Below are 21,908 nucleotides of genomic sequence, written 5' to 3' on the forward strand. Positions count from 1 at the left end.
GACTCGCCTCAAAGGATCGAGAAAATCGTTACGCGTTGACGGAACGCGGTTCCGGTCCGGTTATATCCGTACTTCTTCGGACCATCGGATCGTTTCTTTCGGAGAACCGGAAGCAGCGACATCTGGATCGATCGTATCGATACTCTGGCCGAAAATCATACACGTTCGTACGTATGTCACGCGCGTGTCATCGGCTCTTCACGCTGGTCACGTTCACTCGGCGAACAAATTCTATCGCCACGTAACGCAGAACCAGGTCGCTTAACATCGTCGACTCTGAATCCGCCGTCAGCCAATGATGCAGGCTCTGTAAAATTCATCGACGACGGGAAATACACTGGAGATAAAAATGCTGGATGCTGGAGAACGGACTAAAGGACACATCGTTTCGTTTTCCCAAATTATTCAGACATCGAACCCGTGATTCTACCATCGGCTCTTTTCCGTCTCAAGTTCTCACTCGTATCTAGCTCTGTTCCAATTCATCATCAGATCGATTTCCTGCCGCACAGCGAAAATTTCAAAATCACGTTGCGCGCCAGGACAATTAATTTTTAAACGTGTTCTATGGGAGAGTGAGAAGAGTGAAGAGTAACAAGTAGAAATAGGCAGCGGAAAAAATCGGTAACGCTTTTAACCGAACGGCGAAGAAGGAAGAAAGAACAATGACGATACGCCCGAGTCCGCGGTCACACTTCGCGAATCCGAGGTCGTCGACGTTATTTTTATTCGTCAAGGGGAAGTCGGGACTTTCAATTAACTGCCGTTACCGTCGTGTTTGGATGTACACGACTACGTCGTCTCCGTCGTCTCGGCAGGTGCAACAGGTGACTGTAAAAATTATGCCTTCGCGGTGTCATGCATTTTCATTAATTCGGGTAGCTCCTCCGAGAATGGATCGTTGAAGGAATCGCGTTGAGATTCGAGCCCGAGGACAAAAGTCGGTGACACCAATGAAGCTCGAAGCTTCAAGTCTGCGGGCGTAAATTTTCGAGTGAATAAAAACGACGGAGTAACGAATTCTTGAGGGAAACAATTCCATCCGCGAGAGTTCCAAGTCGTTGTTTGACTCTTGAATTTATTCGGCTTCAAATTCTGATTCACGTTTTTCTGCGCCATACGATGATGCGCGAAACTGCGAAAGCATGGATCTTAATGTCCTCGTCGTTGGACATCCGATTCCAAAGAATCCCGATGACCGATCGAACGCCAAGCGATTGATCGCGATCATCGCATGACCGTGACGCAACGTCGTCAAGGTAATCGCTGAATTTCTATACGTTTCAACCGGAAGCGCGACATGTCTGGGTCAACTTACGTCAGGTTAGGGATTAACTCGGTCCCTCGACGGGCCGCGAGAGTCCGCTGTTTAAACGGCGAGCCACATCCATACATACACACATACACACGGTATAATAAACGGGGGCCCCCGATCTACTGTTATGTTTTCGATGCTGTAATAGATTCGACGGAGAGCAGCTGTGTACCGTTTTGCCAGCCGCTAGCGGATTTCAGTTGTGGCCGCAACGACGGCGCAGAGAGTGAAATTACCGCCTCTTCTCTCTTCTCTCTTCTCTCTTTTCTCTTTTCTCTTCGCACACGTTGCGCCGAAACCCGTAACACATTCCGCCGTAACAGTGGAAACGATAGATCGGGAAGAAGGGACACCTCGCGTCCAATGACGTAACGATCGATACAAGCGGGCTTGCGAAAGAAAAATGTACAGCAGTAAAAGTGAAAATTGAACAGAAGTGATATCCGAACCCGTGCCTCGCGTGTCTCTGGCTGTCGCGATAACGGCGTACCTCTGCGATAGTTGCCCGTGCAACGATGCGTAAAACAAAGAACCACACTGGTACCTATCATCGATGCAGGTACCCGCTTCTGAAACTCATTTTGATACCGTATCCCGCCAATTGACGGGGCGCCACGGCTAACGTATCTCGAATTGCGCCTACATTGCTCGCTCCGACACGATTACCGTATACGCCTGACTAATTGTAAATAAATAAGGTGTAATTCCTGAGATCGGGTAGCGACGCAAGCGTTTCGACGGTCGGGAGGAATCGATCTCAACTCTGCTTTTTCGAAATTCCGTTTTACGTTCGATCCAATTTAAGGGGCGTATCGATTAAAATAGCCTGTATAATTAATCGTAGACGCGATTCGCTGCGTTTACACCCGACACGCGCATACGTGTATGTAACGTATGTGCTCGGAAAGAGACTGGCTCGAGTATTTTTCTCACCGATTCGTGGGACCTCCGCGGGTTTATACTCGAGAGAAGTCATGGGAAGCTCGCGACTCAAAAGTGTAGCAACAACGGTAAGGTTGCCGCTGAGGGTAACGCGTCGAGCGGAAGGTGAGTGCCAGGTAATGGCCCCGAGTGCCTACCTCGAGGACAGGACGTCGTGTCAAAGATGAAAAAGTTGGCCGGGGAGTTTACAGCCTTACCTGTGCGGCTACCGCTTCGCTCCCCGAGTCACATTACGCGTTATTTATCCTTGTTTTCATTCGCGTTCAGCGCTCGTGCAGTCTATTTTACATCGTTAGGTGCGCCTCGTGTCGTAATTGCTTTTTCCAATGGGAAAAAGAAAATTTATACTTGACACCTGTTGACCTGCGCGTGCGAGTCAGAATTGCGGTGTACAATTTTCCGCAACACAGGTACTCTTGTGCCGAAATTTTCCAGGCATTCGCGATTAAAGCTCCGGTACGAAACTTTCGGAAAGGGATGAACGGAGTGAATACCGTTCAAAAGGGATTGGCTAGTTCTGCTAATCTCATGACCGCCGGCCCAATTCTCAACGGGAAATTCTGTCTTTCCAAGAAAATTTCTATAGAAATTGAATTCGTTTCAAAGTCAAGGGACAGTTTAATTTACGAGGCATCGCTACGCTGGTTCTGGTGAATTTTCCTCAACTGTTTGCCGATGGTATGAATGCTTGCGGTAAAGGCGTTCAACGAACAGCCCAAGTGTTTTTGTTATTCGTACGTCTCGAGACCGCGGTTAAAGAGATAATTGCGCTCGAATAATCCTTTCATTTTACACGCGGTTAAGGTGATCGCCGAGACAAAGTCGCGGGTCAAAGTTCGAGGGCAGTCTTAAAAAACAGTCGTTGCGCTCTTCGCGTAATTAGCTGTAAGCACTAAAGCTTTCACGCCTCGAAAGAATCTCGACATCTTTTCAATTCGACGTCATCACTGAGAGCTTGAGATGGATCTGACGGAACCGCTGCATTATAAGTATTTCACATTTTAACACGCAAGTCACACGGAGACACTCGTCGAAGCTCCTTGTGTCAAAGGCTCGGGTCGCTGCTTAGAGAGTCCTTTTTGCGACGGACATACGTAGGCACATGATTCGTTATGCAAATGGAACGAAGAACTGCATTGCGCAGGTTCCGAAGTACAAATCACGTCCCGCAGCTCGGGAAAAAACTAATTACACATGTTATTACAGATACACGTGTATGTGTATTTGTAGTAAAAAATGTAAAAAATGTAGTCATAAATTTACATCCGATGATTCAACCGTGCAATGTACTTCGCTTGAATATTTCTGCAGTACAAGTTTGTATGTACATCGATCGTACGTTGAATTTAGTAATTAGCACCGTCAAGTCGTTATAGAGTTTAACGTGCAGTTATACGTTCGACGATTAACACTGCGGTTGTAAAATTAACGCTATTGTTGTAACTTTTATTGCAAACAGAGAAGAAACAATTACAACACCGCGGTGTGAAATCGGTATTCATAATTTTTTCACTTTGTGATTATACCGAATTCAGAAACAGAAGTAAAAACCAGCGAGCAGTCAGGTTATCAACGTATTATACCCGTAGTGCGTCAGTATCATTGCTCTGAAAACAAGTTTCCGCGTAAATTGTACGAATTGCCGTAACATGAAAACTCCTACGTTGTCCTCAACGTGGAATCAAGCCGGGTATTTCCTCGCCTCATCTCGGAGGTCCGAGTCTCGGTTTTCGAATTAACGATCACGGAATGTCCGCAGTCCGTGATTTCTTCTCCATGCTTAGGAGCGGTATTGTACGGCATGTAAGCAATCGGTTTCGCCTCGGCATCACGTCCGGAATCCCGTAAGTTTCTTCTCGCAGGGCGGCAACTCTTCCGATTTCAAAGCCTGATCCATGATCCAGGATCCAAGATGCCCGCCGATGCAACAACTATTCGCTTATTCCGCGCGATTTTTTCATCACGAAGAAAGATCTGTCTGTTGATTTAAAAAATAGACAGGTGTAGGTTTAGGTGCTTAAAAAATTGCGATCGTTCGTCTACCCGAACGATGTAGATCCGTCGCCAAAATGGCGCGATAATGTTACAGCCAGCACGAGTGAGGTAATTCATCTCCGAGTCGATGGCACAAAAATTACTGTTATTCACCCGCGTCCTGTCTGCCGCATGTTTCGCGGATTAAATACCGCGAACGGGATGCATTCTGGGTCGAAGGCGAAACTCGCACTTTCCGACGAGAAGAGAGTCGCTGCAACGCTGCAGCGGATAGCCGCGAATTCTTCGGACCATCGTCAAACGATTATTCATTCAGCCTCGTTCTTCGATTCTTCAAGTTATCCTTGGAAATTCAGTGATAAAAGAAAAATTCAAATTCGATATTTTGATACATCATTTATTTACTTTCAACAAAATCAACACATTTATACGATAAACGTTCGTCGAGCGTCGACAAAAATATATTTCAATTTCAATTACTTTGTTACGAATTTTTATTTTCTCACGTTTTGCTTCATCTTCGGCAATAACTCGCACAAAATCATTCGACACAAAACATGAACAGCTTATCGCACGCGTAACAGTAAATTGCATTGAAGAAAAACAAGCACATGCACTGTAAGTTCGTCGATCGCAATCATTTTTTGTCCAGCTATTATACCTACGCATGCTTGCAAACATTTTTTTTTTTTGTTTTTCTTTATCGTTACATCGTTATCTGTATCAGTTCCACGCTGGAAAGAAATCTCCTCCTCAAGAAAAAAACAAAGGGGGGGAGGGAGATAGAAATAAAACGAAATAAATCACCCGATCATCGTGGACCGGAAATTCGGTCCGCGGCTACGTTACGAACTACGCGAATTATCCGCAAAGATCAGCCAAGTCGATCTCCGAAGGTACGTATGTAAAAATACCTGATATTCTCGAACGGCTCTCAAGTTCAGTGGCACCGTGGCGGTTAGCTGCGCAGTTTTCGGTCGCTGCCTATCATCCTCCATCCTACACGGAGTGACTCGCTCGAACGAAGACAGAAACGACGACGTTACGCGTCACGGCACTTACCTGTGCCAACCGTGACGCCGTTACTTTGTTCATCTTGGTTTTCTTTTTATTTATTTATTTGTTTGTTTATTTATTTGTTTTTCTTTTCTTATTTTTTCCAATATCGATCACGCTCGTCACACAGGCGTACCATTTTTCCCGAGGGGTTCGCAGTGCCGAGAGAGCCAAGGGGAAGATCCAACGAATCATTTTGGATCGGGCGAATCGCCCCGGGCTGCTTTCGAATCCGTGGAATTTTACGTCGAGACCGATCGGTATAACGAAATCGATGAGTGGTCCTCAACGGGCCCGCGTCTCTTGACCATAACCGGTAACCGTTAAGCAACCATTTATGCACTCTCCGGTTGTAATACGTGCCCGATCGTACGAGTGATCTGTGTCATTGAGTGACCTTGAACATATTACACCCGACGTCGAACGATCCGCTGCGAACTGCACGTACTGTATTGATTTACAGCCGCAATTCGCACTTGATCGCGATACAGGCGAGCCAGTCTCGCACTTGTGAATCCGCGAATTTTTAACATCGCCTAACGTTTATTACACGACGAAGTAGAAATATCTCGCAACGTCGATACGGGTGTCGAAATTCCAACGACTCGACGGAGAGATAACTCGGGTCGGGTATTCAGGAAATTTTCACCGTCGTCGATCTGAATTTCAGACATCGATAAAAGCCTCGAAAAATGGGACTCGCAACACCCATTCAACCTCCGAGCGAAGGATGCGATCCATTTCATCCGCTATTGCATTCTCTTCTCATTCGTGCGTTATTACAGACACGCCACTAACGCAGGGTGGTCATTGATAATTACCGCATTTCAATGTCTAACGGTATAACAATAAGATAGGTCTACACGTGACCACGCCTTGACCGTCACGCAGTCGGCTCTTAGTTTCAACCCAAAGGAATCGTGCGGCTCGTGCAGGTACGTCCATCCTCAATTTGTGGAAAACGCTCGGCGATGGTTTATTGGGGATCCGCCGGGGGTCCTTCCGAAGTGTGTCGAGGCGTCGAACAGAGTCGTTGGGCCCTGTGGTCCCCGGCTAAGTGCCGACGGTTTACCTGAAATTACTTTATTACCCTTTTGTTCCTAATCTCCAACCCCTCGCTCCGCACCGGCGTTGTTCGCAGGGTCAAGTTTTATGCTAATTTTCCAATCTCTCGGGGACGCAGTCAAACGGCGACCGACAGAAGAAGTGCCACAAACAATTTGGGAAAATCCTCTTACAGCGGCGACTGTTGTGTACACAACTGCTTGACATCCTGACTTTGCCAATAACCTACCACGTACCGTATTCTATGGGTTTTCACGCGGGGAAAATTTGGCAGGACACTTCCAGGATACGGGGATAATCCGTGTTGTTAGGGGCATTTAATTAGCTGTAACGATTCATTTCGCAGAACTTTTTTGTAATAAATATACGCTCGCTTTCGAATACCGGAAAGTTACGAATAACTCTCACCTGATATATCTTTGAGCCAGTCATCGATTGTAACCGTTCGTTTAATCCGTTCCGAACGGTTTTCTGGAATTTCGATTCGATTGTCGATTATTTCAACGTATCTCGGGTGTTAAAAATTCTGTTTCCGTTTACGACCCTGCACTTTGAAGTAGCTTGAAACTCGGCTGAAAGATGATGTACAAGGTCGATGTTTCCGAAACGCGAGCGCTGAACCGAACTACACGCGAATCGGTGCATCGGTAGCAAATCCGTAAGCAAAGACGCGAATCGTAAGGCATGCAATGGAAATAAAAGCCAGGCTATTAATACAACATCCGCACCGGTATCTCTGTCCTTTTAAAAACTTATCCGCGTGTCTATCGGTCCATCTGTCTGCCTGCCTGTCCGTTACGTAAGATAGTTATTCTCCGATAAATGGGTATCTGCAAATAGCGATAATTTGCCAGCCTAGCCGTACAGCTAACTATGCCTGCTGACTCGCTTTACGGCTATAACAATCTCAGCAGCACTATAGGTAAGCTGTTATGACGCGAAAGGCGCGCATAAGATCAGGCGAACGCACGAGATGTGCCAGTCTTCGCCGCATTGTAATATTTTGCTCATAAATACATGTATGTATAATATACAGCTGTACAATAATTGTGTATTCGCAGCGGTAAATTTTGCAAACAGACGCAAACGCGTAGGTAAGCGTTGTAAGCGAATGTGTGAGTGCGATACTCCTAAACACGTCGCAAAAAACATATATCCATACGTGAAGAGGTCGATAGATAATTTACCTTGTACAGAGAGCTTTTTAGAGGAACCGTAATTACAGATATACAGCTAGGATGACGTAAAGCTTGCTTCGCGTCGCGCGAACGTCACCGATGAAAATAAAGCTCTACGGTCGATCTCCGACGAGGAATAAACGAGAAGAAAAAGACGCGCGAGCTTTGAAAAGGAACAAGGTAAATAAATATTAACGAGCGTTTTAACCGCTATACGCCGTAAACCGACAGCTCGTCTCGTATCCAAGCTGCGGTGGTATACCATATCCGTCAATTGCGTCACTTCGTCTCATACGCACAGGTATAAGAACAACTCCGTGCACACACGATTCTCCGCTAGTCCCGACGACGTGTGCCTAGATATTACAAGCCCGACTCCGACACCGACAAACACACTCGTGATTGCGAGATTACGATCGAGCTCGAAGCCGGGCTGGCTGGGCTAAGAGTTGCGCAACTCCTCGCCTTACCCTTGACTTTGACTCGAGACTCGAGTTACGCCGCGGTATAATTGTACGATACTAGCTCTGCTCTAGCCTAGTGTGTGCACCTACCTATCTGCAACGCGAAACTACCTCTGCAACGCGATATGTATCGGTGAATCGGTCACCGTATATCTCCGGGAGTGCAGAGGTGTGCAGATCGCCGGGAAAACCGCAGCCATGTTTTCATCGACTCGCGAGCCCGGAGCCAAGGTGTTAAGGACGAGATAAAGCGACCCCGTTTTATACCCGGTCATCGTTACGCGGTCGGTTCAACGTCTAACCGAACATCCTCCTCCTCCTCCTTGTTTTTCTTCTCCTCCACTCTTGGCGGAGGAGGGACCACGCAGAGGACACCCGGAGAAAGTATGTACCGGGTCTGTTGCACGGTCCTCTGATCTCTCTCACCTTGGACTTGAGCCACCGAGTCGCGACGAGCCGGGCGTGCGGTGTATCTATTATAATACTACTCTCTTCTTCGTGACCCGTTATAAGATTTTGCTTTTTACTCAACGAAGGTTGAATCGTTCGGTGTGACGGATCGCGAACGGAAGAGGGAAGTTTGAGACGATTGGTGTACGCGATCCGAGTTGGCGAACGCGGAAGTCCTTTCGAAGGTAGGAAAAAAGGGAGATGATAGCTGAGAGAGAGAGAGAGAGAGGAAGAAGGCTTCCTCCACACGCTCGCCACATGCCGTGACGAGTCAAGTCTCATTTTTATCCCCCGGCTTGTTATTACACAGTCTATGAACGCACGAGTTAAGTGCATCTTGTGCGATCTGTACGGTTGATGATCGTTACCATTCCAGTCATGTTACGTGCTTGCTCATGTACGGATGCCGTGTAAGCGCGTATAATGTTCAAAGACGGGAGCTGGCCAGCCTATATCTTTTCATCTCAAGCCCGGCTAACGCCGCTAATAGGTTGCGTTTTAACACATGTCGAGTACTATTATTTCATACTCGCTTACGGGCGGTGGGCAGGATCGGTACAAGCGGAAACTCGTTTTGGTTCGAGGACATCGCGATGCCGGAATGGACGTGGATCCTGTCTTTCGACTTCGCCTCTGTGTGCGCGAATATCAACTTGTGACGTAATGCTCGTGAGAAATATTAAAGTTAATTGCCAGAACGGTATATAACGCGCGTGTTATGCGAATAATTTAACACGTCGGGATGACGACTATACTTATTACGATTCGTCCCGCAATACGGAATATTATACAGGACGATTTTACCAACGCGAATGTATCATCAGATTTACGATACGATCGAAGAGGTGACCGCCCGCCTGCAGCCATGTTAGACGTCGCGGTTACAAACGATCGTTGACAATTTTTCTCACATTTCTAATTATACTCCGGGTTCTCGATAGGCAGCTGCAGCTGCCGTTACTTACACGAAGAAATTAAGGAAAATACCGATCGACGGTACGATCCTTTAAATTGTCTCGAACTTGATTCTTTGACCTGATTTTCGTTCCAAGGGTTCCGTCACAGAGGCAAATAGGTATGAACTTTGGAAAAGATTTACCGACGACGGTATTTGCGTTCCGTGCATCGTTGAGATCGAACGGTGGCTAGTGACAACCTCTCTTCCAAAGCATAACATTCCAAAAAGACCAGAGTTCAACGAGATCTGATTTCAACGTTTTCGTTACGAATGGAAATCGCCTCGCCCCGAAAGACCTGATTTTAGGGCCCCTCGCTCTCCACGAATTATATCCGTGTGCCGATCTCCGGTTCGTTATATAGCCAAGCTCCGAGGCTTGGTGAACCCGGGAGCAACGCTATATTCCAAAATGTATACCAGACGCATCTAGGAGCCAAATCACGAGAATATAAACCGGATAGATATACTTCGTCGTGTCGCAGAGAACCTGTCACGGTTTACGACTCGGAGGAGAAGAGGGTCCTCCAAGGATCAGCCAAAGAATTCTGGGCTACGTATGCAGGTCGCCCTCGCAGCTCGGCGTCCGTATAGTTTCCCTTCCTCGTTTTTTTTTATATTTTCATTTTCTTTTTCTTGTTTTTTTTTTCGCACTCCTGCGGGACTTCGAGGCATCGATAATACTTGTTGCTTTATGAAGCAAACGCCCTCGCGTCTTGAATTTCGATGTGCGCTGCACACTGCGGACTTAGCAGGTATCCACGGCCGAGATAAGTCGAGACAAGCGTCTAAGAATAGGATATAACACAATGCGTTACGCGAAAAACGGGAGGGAAAGAAATTTTCGAAGTTGCATCGGGTGCGGGAAGATCGTTCGGTCAAGGTTTTGGTCCGATCTGTTCGATAAGGTGCGACGAACGTCGATGTGTAAAGAAATTTGATCGAGCGTTGCGTTCAAACGAGTAAAAAGATAACCTTGACAGTACCTACAGACAGAACGGATGAACGAAGTGAAAGCATAAACGTGACGGTGTAGGTAAATCCTAGGTACACGTGATATGTAACAGGAGTATGGTGAAAATGTGAAAAATTGATTTACGGTACAGGGATAAATGAGAACCTCGTTGCACGCGATGCGAAATTAAAACGATACCTCGCCGGAGACTTGAACGCGCGGAAGATGCATAGCTTCGAAAATTTCACCGCGGCAATGTGTTCGATGCCTATTAGTAAATTGAACGCGCGAGATATGTTTGGTAACAAAATTACCGTAACCCAATAACGTTACGTAGAAGGTTACAGAGAAGTTTGTTACTCCGGGGTTGACCGCGGTGTTATACAAGCAAAGTTCCAACTTCTTCACCGTTCGAAAGTCAATCAACCGATACGTTCCGCGTTGGATGAGAACGATTGAAAAATAATGGTTAAATCGATGCACGCGTATGTGGGTAACGTGTGCATTATAGGTGAAGGAGAGACGCGTCACGACGACCGGTTAACGCACACACATCCATCCATCCATCCATCCATCCATCCATCCATCCATCCGCACAAGTCGTGTGTGCGGTATCCGAGTGTAATGCCGTGAGGTTCGAGGAGGAGGCGGAGGTTCGCCGCACGCAACCTTGCCCGTTACGCGCATGCGTCGTCTTCCCTCCGTGCGTTTCCCTCTTCCTCTTTCTCCCTCTCCTCACTCTCTATCTCTCTCTCTCTCTCTCTCTCTCCCCCCACCGTCGAGCGGCCATTCCGAACGGCAAAAGAAGGACCCAAATGCAGCGCCGTCGGCGTCGGCCGCAGTTAACGATGGTGGGGGAATTCACGGCCGGCGGACTCTCAGGGGGTCCCGTCCAAGAACTCTTGGACGTCTCAGTCGCTCGCGAGATTTCAGTCGCAGAGAGCGTCGGTCCGAGTTTTGTTGGTACTGTTAACGGTTAACCGAGGAAAAATAAAAATAAACGTCATACGTAATAATAATAATAACAATAATAATAACAACGAGAAGAAGAAAACAAATAAAAGCTGCGCCGATAATACCCTTTGCTTTGCTTTGCTTTTTTTTTAATTAATTTTTTTTCTCGTTCATCGTTCTGGACATAATATTTCTACGTGCATAAACGTGCGAAGTGTGACAAAACTTATTATACTCCACCTGTTGCATGTGTATTCGATTTTTCTATTCCCGTACACGTACGTATGTAGACTTTTGTTTTTAGGCAAATTTTTTTTCTTCGTTTATTTATTTATTTATTTATTTTTTTTTTTTTATTTTTTTTATTTTTTTCTCACCTTCGTTCTCCGTACGTGTATCGCTTGTGTTTTTCGACGGTATAAAAAATAGCCAATCAATGCTGAACTGTAAATAAACTTTATCGGTGATTTGATTTTTTTTGGATTGTCTTAAATCCGTGTATGTTAATCGACGACGCGTTAAAAATAAAGATGTGCCGTGTATGAAGAGGATGAAAAAAGAATTGTAGATAAATGTAAGAATCGTTGAGACAGGAAACTGGCAACTGAGATGAATGGAACCCCCCTTGATCGAATACGCGATCGTTGGTAGCGGGTCGGAGGTGTAACATTATCAATGCGATACATAATCGTATAATAACAAGCAGTGCGCGGGACCGAAGTGAAAGAACGTTGAAGGTAGTAGCTGTTAAAAATCGTTAGATAACCGGTTGTTAAGCGGTATATAATTAGCCGAAGATACGCTCAACCGTATCAACGTTCTCGTCCTTGAACTTAAAACATTCCCACACACGGTCGGCTGATATTAAAATTTATACCCCGCGAAGTGCAAGTACTCGGTGTACTTTCTCTTTTATCTTTATCTCGGGTGCAACCGCAAATCAAGCGCGATACTCTCGACGATACTATTTACGAAACACACACACACAAAAACACCTGACCGGCAGTGAGCTCGGTTCAAATGGTGTCATCAACGCACAGTGAAGTGTCGGGAATTTGAAACGCATCTAAAACTCGTTCATCGTTGCTGTAAACAGTGACGTGGTAGAGCGTGAATTCGGTACAAAATGCCGAAGATATTTTTGATAAAAAATCGGCTGCACCAGCAGCAGCTCAGACTACTCGAGACTCAACATCTCAGCAAGAGTCCACCACCGTCCTCCGGTAAGGAGAGTCCTTTGGGGGGATCGGAACCTCTCAGTTTGATCGTCAACAAGCACCAATGTGAGTATGCGTATTGCTACACCTATGCCTAAATAAGTCGACAAAGCTTGGCTTGTGCATTACACACGCAACGGTGACAGCTCAGGAGCGAAAATTCAACGACGTCTAGGCGTACGTTTAATCGAACCGCGTCGCGAACCAGTTTCGAGAAATTGCGCGCCCGGTTTGCAGGTGCAACCACCTGAGATCCGCAGGTGTATCGGGAGTCAAGGTCAAGTGCCAAAGGCCACAAGGACCCGGAATCCTGCGAGCTTAACAACGCCTGAATCGTCCAGGATTCGCGGACGCCTTTAACTGCTTTCCGGAATCCGGGATCCGATTCGCGAAAGTCGAAAAAAGGTAGACCGAAAAATAACGGTGGGATAGCCGGCGTTGCTGCTGCTGCTGCTGCTGATGCAACGGTATTGTGAGTAGGCGGCAGCCGATGGACACCTACCGGAGAAGCCGCTGGTATACTCTCGGGACGCATTATAATCCTAAAACTGGTTTCTCGAAACGGGGGAAGATCGTCGTGAAGCTCTGCCGCGCCTCGATCTTCGCCTCGAAATACGAAAATTTTCTTCCCCTTACCGCCGAGCAGATCGTCGCTCTTTCTTTTCTCCACTCGTTAACGCGTAGCGATTGAAAGGTGCAGTCAAGCTGTTTTATTTTTCAAGCTGATTATTATCGGGGTGTAAGAGATAGTTGCGTCTATTCGCACGGCAGCATATTCCTGTAAGATGAGAAGTAACGGCGTTCAAAATCCTCGTAAACCCGTCGAGTATTTGTAACGAATCTCGCGACTCGTCGTGCTCGGCCGCAAACGCCGGCGATTCCTGGGTATCGAGAAGAGGGCAGGCTCTCCTGCAACGGCAACACGTCGCCGAGGTATGCGATCCAACCGCGGAGACCTCGATGCCTGGGAAACGACAACCGTCGAGTCACGAACCAGCCAGCCGGCACATATATTGACCATATTCGGCCGACTCGACTCGGTGACTCGCCGAGTTCCCCGGCCGAAGAATCCGCGAAACGCGCAATCGAACCGTGAAAATTTGTCCGAAACGCCAGTTTCCGTTTACCATTCGTCGCAGGTACCTGCCGTACCAGCAATGCGAATCGGAATCGAATCCGTAACGCGCCAACGAGTCGTACATAATCCGGCTGTCTTGATTTCGAGTAAATATCGAGAATCACGTCGTCGCGTTGATCGCTGGTAGCAACGAAATCGAATCGACGAAAAGTCTGCGATCTTTTCGCGCTGTAAAGTCGCCGCACAGCCGCTCCGCGTATCGCGGCTCGGAGACAATACTTCTTCACCTCGTGTAATTGCCTCTCCGTCCTCCTCACGGTCAGGTATAATATTATAGAGTGGCGAGCGGACCGGCAGGCCGGGGGTGGGTGGGGGGCTCGGGACCAGTTCTTACGGGCCCGGTCTCAGGGCCCACGACTGAACGGGCCCCGTACAGCACTGCGCGTATATGTGTACAAACGCCGAGGCCTGCGTGCGGTGGAATGGACGGCTACCGGACGGATTAGACACCCACAAAAGCACTGCGCGAGAACGATGCGGATGCGTGTTTATAACAGGGCAGGTATCGCGTCGAGACACCTGTGCAACGGCTTACAGTAGCGAAATTACGCGAGCGCCGGGCTGGAACGCGACGAACGGTTTTATTCTACGCTGTGTCGTCGTCGGGCGGACTGATAAAATACCCGCGTATACCTTGAGGCCCAACCGTGCGGATTCTCCGCGAGGTCGTCATCGCGGTCATCTACCGGGGCCAGGGCCGCGATAATTCTATGCGGAATCTGGACGATTGCGAAGTCTAAGATCGTGTCGTACGTAGAAATATGAAAAATTTCACGATTGTGCAATTACCCGTTTCGCGATTCATCGGCAGGTCGGATGAATTTCTCTTTCAATTATTCTTCCGTTATACATATGTATGCGTAGAAATTATTGCGACAGGTCAACTCGGGTTTTATTTTTGCAATCGTATTGCATGTTTGTAGTAGATGAATATTGAATATATATATATATATATATGTATGTATGCACATTAAATTTTCGTAATATTTAATTTTCATTGTTACATATGTAATTTTAATATCTAGACTATGCCGTATTACTATTCGTATAGTAATTGTAAAAAGTAAATCGTTTCGATTTGGTTTTTATCCAAGAGTTTTCCGTTCCGGTAACTATTTGTGATATGAAAAACCAGCGTACAAAATTCTCTGTGCACACAAGTTATATACATAGCGAAAATTATACATTATTCATAATTTATAGATATCTGTATATTTTTCACAGCTAAAATAATTGAGCAGAATTTTTTTATTCAGATCGCAAAACCATATTTCGAATCGTTCCGAATGTAGATACTAGTTTACTAATGTATGCAGCTGTTAAACTCTCGTCGATATCGTTCCAATATATTATGAAATTGTTATTCTCGCGATCGCCGTGAATTTTACCAAATCATTAAAAAAAGCTTTCGAACGACGCTTGCCGGGCAGCCGATGATCAATCGTCACTGCAACGCATACGCCGTTATATTAAAAATTACATATCATCATGTACGCGCGAGTTATCGTCTGTTACGAGTATTTAGATGTATACCTATGCATGCATACATACGCCTCGTACCACCGCTTGGTACAAAGTCGAGAAAAGTGATAAATAATGACGAAAAAGGTTGAGGCAAAGAAGTTGATGCAAATTTATGAAAGCAATTTTTAAAAACACATAATCCCGTCAAGCCCATTTCCCAGGTACTTTACATACGTACGGATTACGAAACCCACTCGTATACATATATAATAGCTGCTCGTTTCAACGATTTATATAGCAAATATTAATCACTTGATCGTAAATAACGTAAGAAATATGCGCGTGTTAAAAGTTTGGTATACATATATATATGTACATACAGGGAAGGTTTATATGGACATATTATAAGCACATAACAGATATCGATTCGAGAGCCTTATAAGTATATAGTAAGTACCCGAAATAGGCAGGAATCTGTTGCACATCCAGAATTAAATATATTCAATACAAATAACTTGATGATTGTTGAATAAAGTCGAGGTTTAACTTTCCGCACTTGTAGCCTCAGCGTGGTACGAACGTACGTGCGATATGCATATTCCCGTAAGACTGAAAGATCTCCAAATAACTGAACACGGACGGTATAATACAGTGTATATACGGTAAAATACAGTGTATATACGGTATATAACAGAGGGTCATGCACAACAGGTTAATATCACCGCAAGCCTTGTGTGTGCGGTGCAATCGGGCAGGTACATTATATGCCTGTTTATTGTGCTCCGCACGAGACGAGGGGCCGATTGACGATCAGAGCCGTTGAACCAGGGAGCGCGTAATAAGAACCGCGATCAACAGCCGTTGGTACATGCATAGGTATATACCACCTATGTTGTTTTACATTCCTTTCGCGTTATCTGTATTTTTAGTATTAATTCTTCTTTTTTTTTATTTTTTTTTGATTTTTTTCTTTCCTCCTTTCCTTTCGTAGCTCATTGTTTCTCCTTTCGTCATTTTTTCAATAATACGTACGTTACGTAGGTAACTGCAAGGATGCATGTATGTACGGATACGTACCTGCTTATACTACACCTGCAGCACAACGAGAGAGAAAAACCTCACTCACGATACCGCTATAAAAGTGGGTCTCGCTCTACTGTTCTTACGCGCTCTCCTGTACCATGTGTGTATGTGTGTGTATACAGGTACCGATGTTGATGTACACGTATGCATATGCGTATGTATATATATATATATGGCCGTACAAGGTCGCGAGGACGCGAATATCGTGGTACATACATATATAGGCGTGTCTCTGTGTAATATTTGGCTTGCAAAATAATATACTTGTGTACAATACACCTGCACTTGGCTGTATTGCTAATGCTACGCGCACAGTAAACCCGCGTAATTGCTTATACGTTGTGGATTTGTTTATATAGTTATTTAAACATAGTCGAGTCGTTGCAATTAAAAAATCGCTTGCCTTGATTATAAATACAGGGGCAGGTATCGATATCGTATATAATCGAATGTTGAATTTTTTTATTTCTTTTTTTTTTTATGCCTCTTATATTCTTATGGAGAAACTGATTCGCATATTACAGCCGGTTATGGATATAGTGAACTGCGGTACCGAATCGGACGCAATTCTCTGATGACGCCCAGTTTTGGACCCAATACGTGATATTTTCGGTTTACAATGAGATGTAATGGAAACACGCTGCACATCGTGGTCCAGCTGTTTCTTTTCTTCTTCTTTATTTTTCAAACTCCTGGAGTTATACGTTTGTCTCTTTTCCCTGTATACCTAAACCTCGATCATTGGTACTACGAGAATTGGAACGGAAATGAAAAAAAAAAAATAAAAAAAAAAATAAATAAATAAAGAAAAAGACACTTACAATTTCATATCGACAGACGTGCAGTATTGGAATATCTCGGTTTCCTCTATCGACTTTATCAATTCAAATACATAACAAAACGAATAAATTTATGCAGGCATGTACGAATAACCCTGGGTAGGGTAAAGTACAGCATACATGCGGAGAGAGTCATTCAGTAATTCAGTCAGTCAGTCAGTCAGTCAGTCAGTCAGACAGACAGTCCCTAGGTGACCTGACGTAATTGATCGTGTGGTCGATTACCGGCGCACATCCAGATTTCACTTTCGGTCGGTCGACGAACAACGCGGCGCTCTGAAAACTGCACGTGAATCGTCTCTGTGTACACATACACACGCACACGCATACCTAGGACCAAATATCCTCGCACGTATAGGTCTGCCTGTGTTATAATTTGAGTGTGCGACCCGGGCGCCGTCGATCATACATAAGCGTACGTACCTGAAGCGCCGAAGACAGGTGGCCCAAGGGACGAGAGGAGGAGGAGGAGGAGGAGGAGGAGGAGGAGGAGGAGGAGGATGATGGCCGTAGAACCACAAGTGGAGAGGAGAGGAGAGGAGAGGTCGCCGTTAGGCGAACGCGTTTTACCTGACATTGAGCCTGTTCCTAACGCGGAATGGCGCAACGACTGTCACCGCGCCGAGTTTACGCGGGTATAACCATGCCTTCATGGGTATACGTATTACACATACGCATGGTTGCGGTCTGCGATCCGCACATGCCTACACAGACGCGTGCGGAATACATCGAATACACGGATCCGTGATCGCGGATAGGAGAATTTTAAAACGATTATTCCCTCTTAGCGACGATCTACATATTATACCCATGCGCTGTTATGCCGTATACATTTTATCGGCCCGATGTTATAATAGCTGTATTATTATAGAGGCGTATGTTATTACAAACTTGCTCCGAAGACATCAAACCTTTCCCATTCGCTCGACACTCGTATACCTACAAGTCGATTATTTGTGTGTGATTACTTTTATTGTATAATGCGTAGAGCGGAGGAATTTAAACAGCGTCGCAATCGGATACCTGAACATTTTTTAACACATCTATATTAACGTAGCGAACAAATGCGACGGATAGCAGTTACCGAATTGACTCGTTCTACCCGTTATAATATAACACAACGGAGCGCGCAGGCGAAATGGTAAAGCGGTGCTGGCATTGACCTGAATTTTCCCTGTGTTTTAACCGTACACACGATATATGTAGGTACATAGGTACGTATACATACATATTGTGCATGCCCATAGCGCCCGACGAGAACGGCGATTGGTGGATAATGCATACGATGATGCGTAACCTGAAGTGATTCGCGTTCGAGTTTTATGCCTGTTAAGATTAGAACCCGAGTAGGGGGGTATGTGGCTAAAATTAAAACGGATACGCTAATGGCAAACGGTTAACGAGACACGATTCTCTATCCGGGCATTCAAGTCTCGGATATTGCCGAGTTTTGCTCACACGCGTAGCCTCCGGGTCTTTATCCGTTTTATCCGATTTATCCGATTTCGTATCCCTCTTGCTCGCGAGTGATCTCACACTTGGCCGTTATAAGATCTAACACTTTGGACCGAATGGTTTCCTCCTCGACAATCTTTTACAGCGTGTACCTGCACGTACAGGATCATGTCACGCACACTTGCTCGCAACGCAAGCCCAGCTACAAAATTATACCAGATCTTAAATGCGTATATATTTCACATACGTTTACTTACACCCATGCACAACGTACGTAGATATAACACTTGACTCGGCAGGCAATGGCGGGCGAACGGTGAGCGATGTTAGCGCGTTTTTTCACGTCCATTCCATGCCTCTATCTCCGAGCGTGTTCTCTTCGCCTAACGTTTTTCCCCTCTCTTCTCACCTCTCGCACGTATATCCTTCTGCCCACGGCGCAGACATTAGCATCCCGATCACGAGTCACGGCGTTTACGTTCAATACATTACGTTTATAGCACGGACGACGGCGCTTTGCTCTGCACCGTGTGTGCCTAAGGATTTTGGTGGTGCCACACGGCGACGATGCCTCGTCCTCGGCGTATCCTCACCGTTTCTTCTCCATACCCACGTCCACGCGTTACGTGTGTACCTGTAATGCTTTCGAAGGTTGCTCAATGATTTCCAGTTTACGCTTAGTCCCGGCCGGACAGCCATTTTCGATCCTCTTGTAACGCTCGGCGTTAGAATGCACGTGACGCAAGGCCCTGTTACGCAATGCGAACGGACCACTAAATAAAACTGTACAATTTTACGTCCTCAAATTTTTTCAATTCATCGTTCTCGCACTTACCTGCTACTATGTATCCACCTACATCCGTAACAATTCCCTGTCCAGCTCTTTCGCTCTACGGATTCGATTTTCGTTACTGGGGCGAACGAGGTTGCGGACAAAAATTTCCAACAATCATATATACACGAATTGCGAAATGAAAAGGAATATATAAAGCACCTTATGTACCGGTCTGCAGACGCGGAGTCGTGCGCATGGTTCACGGTCGCCCGATTTACGCTCGAACGCTGACGTCCTCGTCCCGCATTCGATAAAATCGATATACTTATATTTCGCTGTCAAAGTCAAGAGAATTAAGCCGGCGAGACGCGACTCGTTCCCAGTTTTTTCCCCCACATACATACACCTTATACCTATATGTGAGTATTTTTATTTTTTTTTTTCTCCTACCGGTCTGACCGGTACCCGCTGCACAGTCTCGTTCGCGACTCCTTTTGGGCGATGCTGCCGCATACGGTTGCATATGCAGCGCGTTTGGAGAACAGGTGGTAATTTGCAGGCAAGAATAAGTAATCGATTTTTTAAATTTCAATTTCTTTATTCTTTGAATTGTGGGAAAATTTAAGCTGTTTCGTTGAAAATTAATCACTTTATCGGACGCATCAAATATTATATATGTGTAATACAACAGTCAACTGTGCGGCTGAGCCGTTGTAAAGGTCAACCGATTAATACAGCTTCGAAATATATGTATGTACAGTCCAGCTTTCCGAGAGTTCAAGAATCTCGGCAACGCGTCGTTATTGCATATACGTATAGGTGTGTGTATGGAAGTAAGAAAAAATAAATAAAAATCAAAAATACTCGGCATCAAACCGAATTATATGATGTAAATTAGCATGTTCTCCGGGACGACGACTTAATCTTGGCTAAATTATACCCGGAATCGCGTCACGATGCAACGGTTTAGCATACTGCAGATGAAACGTTAGGTAAGAGAGGGAGAGTGAGATGAGAAAAAGGAAGAGGAGAAATACGCTGAACCCGTTTCCGACGCGCCAAAAAACAATACAGGTATAAGGCACGGTCAGATGGGCGTTGGATAGCGACCTTCTCGAGTTGATCCGGGGGTCAGTTACGAGCTGGTCATAGCCGAGAGACAGAGGCGAGATAAGAGAAAAATAGGAAAAAGAAAGGTATAAATAAATAAATAAATAAATAAATCAAGTGTCGGGTTCGAGGAAGAAACGAATTCATGAATAAGTGCGCAGCGCACACATACAGCGATTTGCGTATCACGCCTGTATCTACTATATTCCGGTATTTCTGTTTCGCGGGTTTCAGTTTGCACGTCATTCTGCATGATACAGGTATACATCTGCACTCATGCTTAAACCGTGATGGAAAGTTGGCAAAGTGTTCTGAAATTGTAATTAGAATTGAAATTGAAATTGAATTCATCCGTCAGCCTATCTGCACGGAGAAACGGAGTTTTACCCACGAGAAACCGTCGCGCGCGGCAGCGACGTCGACGTCCCCGCTCAAACCGACGCTCTGACATGAAGAGAGATAGTGATGGAGAGAGTGGTGGGGAGAGGGAGGGAGCGATGTAATATTGAAACGAAGGTGTATGCTGAACCGGGTCTCTTATCTATGTTTCAGATCGCGACAGGTCGGAGGAGGACCGAGCAACTACTCCAGAATCGCTGCGCAGCACGAGTCCGGTTGGGTCTCCTCCTCCACCGCCGCCGCCTGCGTCGGGAAGACCGTCGACGCCGACGAACACCCTTCCGCGACGGTTCATCTCCAGCATACTCGGCGGCGATGTGCCATACGGAAGCCGGGGCCACGTGCTCACACGAGCCGAACGCAAGGAGTACAGCAGCCCTCCGATTGCTCCCACCGAGCAGCTACCAACTGCCGAAAAAATCACACTTCCACCGGCTCAGACACCCCCGAAAACACCGCGCGTCGAGCCGCCGACTAGAGTCTCTGTGATTCGGAGGGTCCCGCCCCAGGCGCAAACACCGCGACGTGAAGAGACGAATCTCGAGGTGCCGAGGACACGGGAACCGGAACAAGAACAGCCGATAGACTACGCGGTGCCGAAGAGGAAGGGCGAGGTCGAGGAAGAGCGCGGCAGAGACGGAGCGAAAGCCAGCTGGATCGGGAACTCGATCGCACGGCCGCTTTTGGCGATGCGTTTGTCGAACACCAGTCAGGTCGTGCAGGTTGTTCACGTGGCCGCCGGTCACGGGAGGAATTCTTCCGGTAACGGAAGCGGCGGCTCGAGTGGCCAAAACTCCGGCTCCTCCGGGGGCGGATCATCGGGTGGCAGCGTAAGCTTCTCGAGCGGCGGCGGCGGGGGCGGCGGAGGCGGCGGATCCTCCTTGGGGGGTGGTGGTGGCGTTGGCGGAGGAGTCGGCGGCGGAGCCGGGGGCGGCGGAATGAATCCAGGAGGAAACGGGGGTCGCGGTAATTACGGACCCAGCTCACCGCCGACCGGATCCTTGCCGCCGTTTTACGAATCCCTCAAGGGCGGCAACAACCTCGCCAATTTTGCCAACCAGTACAATGGCAGTGCCGGAAATACACAAGGTACGTATAA

The 21,908-nt window shown here is 46.5% G+C and overlaps 1 protein-coding gene across 5 annotated transcripts in view; it reads left to right on the top strand.

The window, feature by feature from the left end:
• LOC124185154 (transcriptional regulator ovo-like) overlaps positions 1-21,908 on the top strand; it is a 63,661-nt gene that overhangs the window by 38,030 nt on the left and 3,723 nt on the right. For 3 of the 5 annotated variants that reach the window (XM_046575611.1, XM_046575615.1, XM_046575612.1), the window contains exon 3: positions 20,963-21,898. In XM_046575611.1, the coding sequence (XP_046431567.1) occupies positions 20,963-21,898 (936 nt within the window). Of the gene's footprint in view, positions 1-11,692; positions 12,613-20,962; positions 21,899-21,908 lie in introns of those variants that run through there. The other 2 variants (XM_046575613.1, XM_046575614.1) reach the window with 2 other exon arrangements.

Source organism: Neodiprion fabricii, chromosome 6, assembly GCF_021155785.1.
Source record: "Neodiprion fabricii isolate iyNeoFabr1 chromosome 6, iyNeoFabr1.1, whole genome shotgun sequence".
Lineage (NCBI taxonomy): Eukaryota > Metazoa > Arthropoda > Insecta > Hymenoptera > Diprionidae > Neodiprion > Neodiprion fabricii.